This window comes from Orbicella faveolata, unplaced genomic scaffold (genome assembly GCF_042242905.1).
Source record: "Orbicella faveolata isolate gen_17 unplaced genomic scaffold, um_ofav_v1 contig_35, whole genome shotgun sequence".
NCBI classification, from domain to species: domain Eukaryota; kingdom Metazoa; phylum Cnidaria; class Anthozoa; order Scleractinia; family Merulinidae; genus Orbicella; species Orbicella faveolata.
The window spans coordinates 24,775,406-24,786,711 of record NW_028301564.1 but is presented as its reverse complement, the minus strand read 5'-3'; the positions used below and the strand labels follow the sequence as shown (position 1 = coordinate 24,786,711).

The 11,306-nt window shown below is 41.8% G+C and overlaps 2 protein-coding genes and 1 pseudogene across 3 annotated transcripts; all 3 read left to right on the top strand.

Moving 5' to 3' along the window:
* The first annotated feature begins 945 nt into the window (after positions 1-945).
* LOC149103992 (uncharacterized) lies at positions 946-9,544 on the top strand. 2 transcript variants are annotated; one of them, XM_089274009.1, is made up of 2 exons: positions 946-2,615; positions 3,681-5,384. In XM_089274009.1, exons 1-2 carry the CDS (start codon positions 1,043-1,045, stop codon positions 3,740-3,742), a joined length of 1,635 nt encoding a protein of 544 aa, XP_089130135.1. In that variant the 5' UTR covers positions 946-1,042; the 3' UTR covers positions 3,743-5,384. The 2 variants fall into 2 exon arrangements, with proteins under 2 accessions (XP_089130135.1, XP_089130134.1); XM_089274008.1 differs by lacking the exon at positions 3,681-5,384 and adding an exon at positions 9,225-9,544 and having other exon boundaries at positions 949-2,615.
* On the top strand, positions 4,690-6,794 carry LOC149103993 (uncharacterized; annotated as a pseudogene).
* A 167-nt stretch (positions 9,545-9,711) lies between the features above and the next one.
* LOC149103991 (uncharacterized) lies at positions 9,712-11,250 on the top strand. Its single transcript, XM_089274012.1, has one exon. It carries the CDS (start codon positions 10,388-10,390, stop codon positions 11,042-11,044), a length of 657 nt encoding a protein of 218 aa, XP_089130138.1. The 5' UTR covers positions 9,712-10,387; the 3' UTR covers positions 11,045-11,250.
* The last annotated feature ends 56 nt before the right edge of the window (positions 11,251-11,306 follow it).

Here is an 11,306-nt window from a genome sequence, read left to right as displayed (position 1 = left end):
GTTCTCAGTCTTCTTTATAATACACTCTTCTATGGAAAGTATCATTGATCAATAGGTCCTCTGGGCAAACCCAAAACGTTCCACAGCCTGAAAGTCAGCAGTCCAGTCCAATGTTTTCTTCATTTCAGTTTCCTCGTTATAAAGTTGTGCATGATTAATCAAACAAGTGGTTTGTTTTCAAGTTACAAAATCCATACCCGATTTTTTGATAACTTCTACCATTTACAGTGAAGTTGACTATATCATTCCATTCATGATGTACACTACACCAAGCCGCAGCATGGATATAACCCGTTCTCCTCAAGAAAAATCTGAGAGGGGCGTCTGTGTGTTAGGGTTCAATACTCGTGTACTGCATAAATTATGTTGATTACTTCTGGCCTTTAAACTTCAAAATTCTAAACCACGAAATGTAACAAATTTCCATTGTGGTTTCTACAGCCAACTTTTGAGATATCTGTGAGCGTGACCTATAAAACACGAAGCACCTTGTTTTCGATTTACAACCGTTATACCTCATCAAACCTCAAACAATCGATGAACCAATCACGTCGATTTCCACAAATGCTAGGGAAAAATCACTCGGCCTTGGAAACGATTATCAGCAGGAGCCCTTTTATCAATCATGGCTCTTGGGTAACCCTCACGCGCCCTCCATCCAACTTTTCCTGAGTAAGACCGGTTGGCTGTAAATAGGCTACATAGTGCAAATTAGAACTTAATATAAGATGCAATGAAGAAGAGAAGACTAAGAGAGAACTTGCGTTTGTCAGGTTTTTCCTGCTTTACAAAAGTTAATACAAACAGGCACTAACAACTTTACGCTAGAGGTGTTCGGTAATGCAAGTGGCTTCAGGCTACGTTTGAAGTGTTTCCATGTAACAAAAGCGATAAGCTGGATTGGATGTTAAGAATGCATAGAAATTAGCATTTAACTGAAGAGCTCATTGTTATTACTTAAACAAGCCGCAAACATCACGCTACTTCCATCCAAACAAGGTTAGCGTCAACACTAAGTCAACTTGAGGTATTTCTAATCCTAATGATGTCTACCCCAAGCGTTAATGTCGCACTGAAAATATTCCCAACCGATGTAGCAGTCGAACTGAAAATGTACGCTGAAAAGCATAGCTTATACTGCGCGAAAATGCGCCAGTGGAAACAGATTAAAGACGCAGATGCCGACGGGAGTGAAGCACGCAGTCGCATTGCCTCTTTCAATGAGAAATGCAAGGACTGGTTATCAGACAAATCTTGCCTAGAAATCGAGAAGATGCTTGAGTATGCCGGTTGGCATGCGGCAAACACCAAGAAAAGCGAGACTTGCTGGCGGCGTAGCAATCGAAAAGGCTACGAGAACGACGCTAGAATCAACAAAGAGATACTGGAACAGCATTACCACAATGTCGTCAAGGAAAAAGAGATATCGGAAACTTTGGCGAGAAACGTAAGGGATATGGGCTGGGGTGCTGCTAGGTATGCTGCCAATACAATATTTGGTCACCAGGAAGGAGCGAGACACCAGAAAGAAAACTTGGATTTACATTATGACAACATACATGGAGAAATCACTGAGACTGGAGTTCCGTCGCAGAGACCACAAATAGATAGCGTAGATAATGCCACATTTGGCGAGCCACTCGAAATACTTCCTTTCGATGTCGCAGAGGAATTAAAAGGGTACACTGAAAAGGCAGCCTGGTACAGTTCTAAAAAAGGCCTCGGCGATCGTGGAGAGGCAGATGCCGACAGGATTGAAGCGACGAAAAACTTCCACTCATTTACAGAGAAATGCAAGGGATTGTTGTCAGTCAGGTCATGCGAAGATATTAGGTCGATGATTAAGAATGTCGCTTCGTACGAAGCAAGCAAAACCAAGAGTAAAAGATGTTGGCGGCTGACTAAGCGCAACTATTACAAAGCGTTTGCTGCAATTTGCAAAAACATCTTTCAAGAGAAGTGCCAAGACCTCATCAATAGAGGAGAAATAACAGCAACGTTAGCGACATATTTGTTAGAACTTGGCCAACATGCGGCACTGCTCGCTACACACACCGTCGTTGGACGTCATGACGATGTTAAGCGCGATAAAGCAAATTTGGAGTCGTATTTTGACAAAATACGTAAAGAAATCAATCTGGTCGCTATGAATTTCTTCATGGACGAGGCCAAAATCCTGTCGCAGACGCCAAAAGTAGTATCTGAAAAAGACCTGATAAACAACACTGATGTAGATCAAGCCATGACGTTTAGCTTCTCCATGACTGAAGGAAGAACCCATTCTACTTCACATACTATCGGTTTCAGCTATGGCATCAACTGGAGCTTTACGCCGGGCTTCTCCGGATTTAGCGAGATTAACCTCGAGCTTTCTTTTAGTTTCTCTCACGAGCACACTTTTGAACAGTGTACAAGTACTGGTACCACCAAGTCGGTTGAATTTCCGCTGTCGGTGCCTGCACATTCCACTTATGTTGCCACAGGGATGGTGTATGAAGCCGAGATGGAAATCCCTTACGAGCTGGTGTTCGACTTTGGTGGTGCTCACAGAAAACTAAGAGGACACTGGAAAGGAATTGCATGCAGCAAGGCTACGTATCAAGTCGATGAGAAAGGTAAAAGTAATGATGATCAATGTAACATATCGTAAATGTTTCTGTAGTTGTAACGTAGTCAATGAATCTTAAGGAAACATTTTGTCTTTGCTTTAGCCATCTCGATCTTACCCAGTCATGGCCCAGTTTTCTGTTTTGTCTCTTCGTGCTACGGCCGCCGTAGTTAAGGGTTGGCTTTTGCGATCCTTGGGTCTAAAGGCGACTTCCGCTGGGACTTCGTTCGTGTTTATGAGGGTGTGAACTGTAAAGAAAGTTAAATAGCTACTTGGCTTTATATCATAAGAAATATTTACTTTAAGATAACTATCCTTATATTTTTTGACGTTTGAGTTCCTTTGCGATTATAGCACAACGTGATATGAACGTATCAATTTTTCCTGAGTTTCAGTGAGGTGTAAAACTCGCATCGAGAACTAACTTGTGTGCATTTTCTTTTTCTGTTCAAATATCAATTAATGAGCTTAAAACAAATTTCGTTCCTGTCTATAGAGGTTTGACAGTTGATTTGTTTTGGCTCTCGGATTGAGCAGTCCAGGTTCGCGTCTCATATACAAAGAGGCTCTTTGTGTTATGGGAAAAGTGTTTTTTTGTTTGTTTGTTTGTTTCTCTCTTCTGTCTCCCCGTGTGTTTGACGGGATCGCGGAAGGCTTCAAATTTTAGCGAGCCGAACAGTAGAATACAGCCTTTATATTGACCAATCACAGTGTGTGTAGTTCTTAAGAGGTATGTTAATTTGAAATGAATTATTATAAAGCAGGATTACGTAACAGCGAACGTTCATTTCACCATAGGTGGACAAGTAAGAAAATAATACGTAATGATTTTCTCTTCTATTGCGTTGAAAGTTTTCTTTCCAAAAACTCCTCTATGGAAAAGAATCATTGATCAATTAGTCCTCTAGGCAAGCCCAAAACGTTTCACAGCCTGAAAGTCAGGAGTCGAGTCCAGTCCAATATATTTTTTTTTCGTGCAAGTTCTGCATTGTTAACCAAACAAGTGCTTTGCTTTTTCTCCGCAATAAAAACTATCCGTACTCATTTCTTTAGTAACTTTTACCATTTTCAGTGAAGCTGACTATACCAGTCCATTCACGATGTACACCACACCAAGCCACAGCATGGATATAGCCCACTGTCCTTAAGAAAATCGGACAGGAACGTCTGTGCGTTGGGGCTAGAGGATTGCGCTTCTTGCATAAATTGTCCGAGCATTAAAATCATTTCAGTGTTACTAACATGCAAGGCACGCAGAGACAACAGAGGAAATTGCTCTCTGCACTTGATCGTTGTATGAGACGGTAATGGTATATTTTATTCAGAAAAGATTATAAATTTCCATTGTGGTTTCTTCAGCCAACTTTCGAGATATTTGTCTGCGCGACCAATAAAACTCATAGCACCTACAGTTCTATACGATTAAATTACAATCGTTGCTCCTCATTAAACCCCAAACAATCGATAACCAATCAGGTCGTTTTCCACACATCTCAGAAAACATCACTCGGCCTTAAACACGATTGTATCAATCATGACTCTCGGGTAGCACACAGACGCCATCCCTACGATTTTCCTTGAGGAGACCGGGTGGCTGTACATATTCTCTTTTTAACGCCCATAAACCAGCTCGTTCTCTTCGATCATCTGGCCAATTACTCTTACAAGTTCCGGACGTGAAAACATGTACATACGGTCAAAGATCCTTTCCTTTTTACGCCACGAAACTTTGGAATGAGCTACCTTTTTATATCAAACAGTCTGAGAGCATAGCGATTTTTAAAAAGAACCTTAAAACATTTCTTTTTTGTAATAGTTTTTAACCTAGTCATAGATTTTAATAATTGCATCTTTTAGTTAGGTTTTGATTCTTTTTAATCATATGCAATTGTAAGCGCATTGAGAATTCTAAATGCGCAATAACAACCTTTTTATTGTTATTATTATTATTATTATTATTATTATTATTATTATTATTATTATTATAGCATACGAGTAGCTCAGCCAATCAGATTGTAGCATTTGCGTTAGTATACTAGTAGAATTCTACTAATACAAATAAGAGCATAACATACCATGCAATGAAGAAGAAAGAGCTTGCCTTTAGTAGGTTTTCTGCCTTTAAAATGGTTTTAAAAAACAGGACCAAACAACTTTATACTAAAGTGGCCTCAGGTTATGTTTGAAGTCTATCCATGTAACAAAAGTAGTTCGCTGAATTGGATGTTAAGGATGCATAGAATGGAGCATGAGCCACAAACATCAAGCTGTCGCACGCAGGAGCACAGTAGCAAATATATATGGTAATTGACCAAACCTTAGATCAAGATGGCTGGATATTGGCCTAGTTCTTTCTTTGCGTGTTTATGGACCGAGACAGAGTCGATCCATAAATCACAAATCTTGACTGAACAAGCTTGGTGAATGAAAGATTTATTATATGGAAGAAGAACGCTATTTTCTTGCGGAACAGAGCAGGTCAACCCGACCGGACAAGTTAGCGACATCGTGCCCGAGCGGATAACCAATCACAGCATAAGACCTAAGACATAAGACATAAAACACGAACTGAAAATGTACGCTGAAAAGCATAGCTTACACTGCGCGAAAATACGCCGAGGTAAAAGAATGGAAGCAGATGCCGACGGGAGTGTAGCAGGAAAGCACCTTGCCCCTTTCAAAGAGAAATGTAAGTGCTGGTTATCAGACAAATCTTGCCTAGAAATCGAGACGATGCTTGAATATGCCGGTTGGCATGCGGCAAACACCAAGAAAAGCGAGACTTGCCGGCGGCGTGGAAGTCGAAAAGGTTACGAGTCCGACGCTAGAAACGACAAAGGGAAGTGGACGAGCATTACCAAAATGTCGTCAAGGAAAAAGAGATATCGGAAACTTTGGCAGCAAACGTAAGAGATATGGGCTGGGGTGCTGCTTGGCTTGCTGCCAATACAATATTTGGTCACCAGGAAGAAGCAAAACGCCAGAAAGAAAGGTTGGATTTACGTTTTGGCAAGATGCACGGAGAAATCACTGTGGCAGAAGTTCTGTCGCAGATACAAAGTGAAGATAATGCGACATTTGGCGATGTCGAGCCACTCGAAATACTTCCTCTCGATGTCGCCGAGGAACTAAAAGGGTACGCTGAAAAGACAGCCTGGCATTGTTCTATGATGCGGTTCGGCGATCGTGGAGAGGCAGATGCCGACAAGATTGAAGCGAAGAACCCCTACGACTCTTTCAAAGAGAAATGCAAGGGGTTGTTGTCAGACAGGTCATGCGAAGATATCAGGTCCATGCTTTGGAATGCCGGCTGGTACGCAACAAACAAAGCAAAGAGCAAAAGGTGTTGGTGGTTTAATAAGCGCAACCAATACAAAGCGGATGCTGCCAGCGACAAAATAGCAGTTCAAGCGATGTACCAAGACGTCGTTTACGGACGAGAAATAAGAACTTAGTTATTGTTTGAAAATACAGGAAACTGAGTGCACGTTTGCACGGCAAGCTGTGGCTGTACATTCTACCACAATACCATGCTCATGATGCGAACCTAACACATCTCATTACGCACAAGGCAAGCTATATTTTTCCAATATTTGTCCCTGTATGCGTACTAACAACATCGTGTATACTAGATTGAAAGATTTTCTAACGTTTCTGTACGTCTTTATGAGGGTTGCTAGATTTTTCCTGCTCTAAGAATTATGGGTAAATGTACCAGTCGCCATCTTTTTTCCTACGGAGGATTGAACCGAAAATAACAGAATGCTCGAAACAAGCGGTGCATGCGTGTCGTGTGCAATAGACGGTTTGCTTCGAATTCAAACGTAACGGGGATCATTCCTTAGGAATTCTTAACACTATACCGCATTAGTAGACTTAGTATATTCTTTAAAACTGCTTGGGTTCTTTCACAATTGTGCGAGTTGACATGTCGCCTCTGAGGCTTATTAAGCCTGACCTATTTAAAAAGAATGGTCTGAATTTACGAATTTACTTTATTTAAGTCCACTATCTTCTGTTTGGCAAGAGATACCTTCCTGTCGTCTTGAAGATGTGAAAAATCGTCGGTAGGTAGTTGTTCATTTCCAAAATTGCTTGAGATAGTTGTAATTACATTTTCGTTAGTGAAGAAGGCATTCATTGTAAGTAAGAGAAACAACCATAGAAAACGTTTTTTACTCATTGACTAGGGATATATTGTCCAAAATAATGTACATAATTGTCGTTTTCTCTTCCCGGTTCGATTTATTGGCATGGCGAATTCAGACTCTCCCCGCCTTTGTTTAGTATCTTAAGGCAAAAGGTAAGGTAAAGTCTGTAAACCAACCGACCAAGCGGCTCATCAGGCCGGAGCTTATTCCGGTTTCAGTAGCATGAAGCGACTAGGAGTATTTCTAGCCGCCCCTCCCCCCACCCCCTCCCCCCTCCCCGCCACGTGGATGGTATGCTGGTCCATCGCAGGGTTACTCCCCGGCATTACATACACCGGTATCCATTTATACACCTGGGTGGAGAGAGGCACTGTGAGATGCACTAACCATGAGGCCACCGCCGCGCCTCCCAGCGTCTTAGCATCTTACGTAATGTATTAATTTTCGTTACAGAAATAAATGAACCCAGTGTAAATGCCCCCGACTGTAAAGCCCACCTTTTCGTTTTTAGGTGCTTTTTCCGCGTTTATCTTCGCATAAAACAAATTATGAAACAAAATCCGTACATAGCAGTACACGCTCATTTCATCATAAGTGAAACGGGTAAGTAAATGACACGGAACGATTCTCAATAATGATTCTCAGTGTTCTTTATAATAAACTCTTCTATGAAAAGTATCATTGATCAATAACTCCTCCTGCCAAGCCCAAAACGTTCCACAGCCTGAAATTCAGGAGTCCAGTCCAATCACAGTTCCCTTCATTTTAGTTTCCTTGTTCCAAAGTTGTGCATGATTAATCAAACAAGTGGTTTGTTTTCAAGTCACAAAATCCATACCCAGTTTTTTGATAACCTCTACCATTTTCAGTGAAGCTGACTATATCAGTCCATTTATTATGTAAACCACACCAAGCCGCAGCATGGATATAACCCGCTCTCCTCAAGAAAAATCGTACAGGGGCGTCTGTGTGTTTGGGTTTCATACTCGTGTACTGCATAAATTATGCTGATTACTTCTGGCCTTTAAACTTCAAAATTCTAAGTCACGAAATGTAACAAATTTGCATTGTGGTTTCTACAGCCAACTTTTGAGATATTTGTGAGCGCGACCTATAAAACACGAAGCACCTTGTTTTCGATTTACAACCGTTATACTTCATTAAACCACGCACAATCGATGAACCAACCACGTCGATTTCCACAAATTCTAGGAAAAATCACTCGGCCTTGAAAACGATTATCAGCAGGAGCCCTTTTATCAATCATGACTCTTGGGTAACCCTCACGCGCCTAGGCTCGATTACCAGCCGCTGTTCAGGAAAAGAGCCCGCGCTCCTTCCCCAAACTCACGGCTGGACTCGTGGACTTGGCATTGTTAATTTCAACCAATAAGAAATCTGCCTGCCTGAATCGAGCAGGCTGCATAAATTAGCTTTCTCGCAGTAGCAAAGGAGTTGTGCGATATGAAGTGCGATCGCATTAGTGGGATATTTAACCAAATACCGTCAACTGATGGAATCTTGCCTGAGCTAAACCATAGTAACATATACAACACGCAAAATAATCAACAGACTTATACGTCAGAATCTATATTTGAATCATGTGGTACCAGAATATGAGATAACGAACAAAGTAAGCAAAGAGAGGGATAAACGCAAACATCGATTTCGAGAAACAAAACACTCAGGCAAATTGATGCGTACCTTAGTCTTCTTGAAGAGAAGCAACACCAGTCTCTGGCGAAGCCAGACAAAATTAAATTTTTAAATGAGCCAAAGCAAACCGAACTAGCAAAACATAAACAAGGTGTCAACACCGTTTACACCAACATATGTGTGACCTTTGACATGACAGTTGCTACAGCATAGTCAAACAGCTCTGCTCTACTTTAAAAAAAAAACGCTTCTGTATAACACAGCATGTAAAGCCCTTCCGCAACAATAATGTGAAACAAAATAGGTTGGAGGGCTAAAGTTAAAAGAAGTGGCGAAAACGCCACAAATTTTACGAGCCGTAGGCGTCATGTCCCGGGGGGGGGGGACTCCCATATAAAATGGACGGGGATGCTCGTCGGAAATTTTGAATTTAACCCCTAAAAGAGACCAATCTGGGCGTGGCCGAAGCTTATACAGACCCCTAAAAGAGACCAGTTTATAATACAGACAAATAAAAAGTACAATGACTTTTAATGATGGCAAAGACCTTATCATCGAATACTTTTGCCTACAAGTAGTTTATAAAAGTGTTGTCATAAGTCTTCAGCGCATCATATTCGATCATTTGGTGGAACAGCAAACTTTAAAATGTAAAAATTGTTAAAAAGAACTGTAACTGCAGAATATCCTTGAACAATATATACACTATACAAATGCGGGCGCAAATGCACTTCGTGGCATGACTTTGACCTGGCACCCGACCACGTACTTTGTTAAAATAATAACAAGCAATTACTTACGTTTTGCAGCAGAGTTGTTGGGAGGCCTTTCGACGATCCAAGAGGAAGGTGGCGTACTGGCGGTGGGATCAACGTTCCAGTTACGTTTGAAATAGAGGCACCTCGAAGCACGATTTCGGAATTAAAGAGTGAACTCTCGAAACTTGGTATTAGGACAAGAATAGTATAGCAAGCAAAGCATGTGGATATTTTTAGCAGTGATCAAATAACCGTTCTGTGTAAGCCGCCGAGTTTCGTATTACACTCTTGTAAAACAATAGACAAAGACATTTTGTTACAGTGTACTTTATTGTTTATATGAACCGAGTAAATATAAAGAATCAAAATTCTTTCTTTTTTGTTATTTCTTCGCGTGCAACCCTAAACGAGACCTTGACGACTAAAAATAATAAAATTTTGCCCAGAACACCCTAAGCGAGACCAAAATTCGAAATTTACACCCCTAAGCGAGACGACGAGCATCCCCGTCCATTTCATATCGGAGTCCCCCCCCCCCCCCCCCCGGGCGTCATGTGGGCCTGCCTATGATTGTCATCAGATGACATTTCCGGCCACCTGAAGCGCCGCAAGAATTACATTATGAAGTTACGTCACAGACATGCTTTGCCGCTCACGCGTCCAGCCGTCTCTTCTCGGGGAGGAACGTAGACCTGACTCGAGAAAGCGGCGGAAATCGAGCCTATCACGCGCCCTCCATCCAATTTTTCTTGAATAAACCGGTTGGCTGTAAACAGGCTACATAGTGCAAATTAAACCTTAATATACGATGCAATGAAGAAGAGAAGACTAAGAGAGAACTTGCGTTTGTCAGCTTTTTCCTGCTTTAGGGAAGGTACGTATTTTATTAGGAGAGGGGGTGGGTCTGGGTATTTTAGAAATTTTTTGCGAAAAAAGTCGTGGCCCTCCCACTTTCCAGAATGGATTAACGCATGACCCTTCACAAATACCTACACAAAAACATCTGACCCTCCCCCCACCACCTCCAAGACAAAAATAACCGGAAGTGAAAATAACTAACCGGAAGTGTTACTCACATAACCGCGTCTGTGCACAAAGCAGGTAATTGCGTGGTGTGTGATTGCACTGTGAAAACTTGAAAATGGGCAAGGATGTGCGAGGAATACAAAGAGAGAGAGGCGCTTGTGGTGAATGCGAGGATTTCATGAGGTCAAATGGAGCAACTTGCTCAGATTAAGCGATTGTTTGAGGAAAGTGAACTAGTACTAGTCAGTGGGGACAGTGAGGCTATTAGAAAGTCGTCAGATAAATACATTGTACCCGAAAAGCTTGTGGCAGAGTATGTTGAGCACCTTGCCCAGATAAAAATGCTCAAGGAGAAGAAGAAAGAGGAGACTGAAAGGGAGCGAATGGAACGGCTGAACTGGGAGTACAATGACATTGACTGGGTTGGACTGTACAACTCCGATAAGCTGTCGTCCTTGAGGGTGGACGATCTATCCTTGTACTTTTCCCATCACAAGATCACCTTCAAAGGGAAGAAAGCTGAAAAGGTCGCAATGATCAAAGTACACATTGGCAGCTTGCTGTACGATTCAATGGAATGTCAACAACCTCGGCAGCCCCCGCTAAGAAATGTGCAGCAACAAGCGACCTCATCACTTTCCGAGATTGAAACTGACTCGCAAAGTGATGTAGTAGATCGAGTTGTCGGTTCAAGCCCGAGTAGCTTAAGTAATGAATCGTCACCGGAGACTGAATTTATACCAGAACCGCGCGCGGAAACATTACCACCGTCAAAATATGGACGAAAGCAAGCACGGGTCGAGAGAGACAATTATGTTAGTTGGGACAAGATAGTTTCACTTTGATAAAATATTTCCACACCTGTAAATAATTTAGATTAATCTTGACTGGTAGCTTTGCTAGCATATACAAGTTTCAGGTTTCTATACACTTCGCGTGTTTGTTAACAAATAAGAGTCAACTAAGTGACATGGAGTAATTTTTTCCTTGCCAAAAGAAACTGTGACCCTCCACCGGTTGCGAATAAAACAGGTTTGACCCCCCCCCCTAATTTGTTAAAACTTTACTAATGACCCTCCCCTCCGAAGCCCCGGCCCACCCCTCCAC

Excerpts from the sequence above, each read along its gene's own strand:
- LOC149103992 (XM_089274008.1), top strand. The coding sequence starts at position 1,043 with ATGATGTCTACCCCAAGCGTTAATGTCGCACTGAAAATATTCCCAACC. Across the intron at positions 2,616-9,224 it reads GTATCAAGTCGATGAGAAAG|CAGAGTTGTTGGGAGGCCTT; the intron begins GTAAAAGTAATG and ends TACGTTTTGCAG.
- LOC149103991 (XM_089274012.1), top strand. The coding sequence starts at position 10,388 with ATGGAGCAACTTGCTCAGATTAAGCGATTGTTTGAGGAAAGTGAACTA.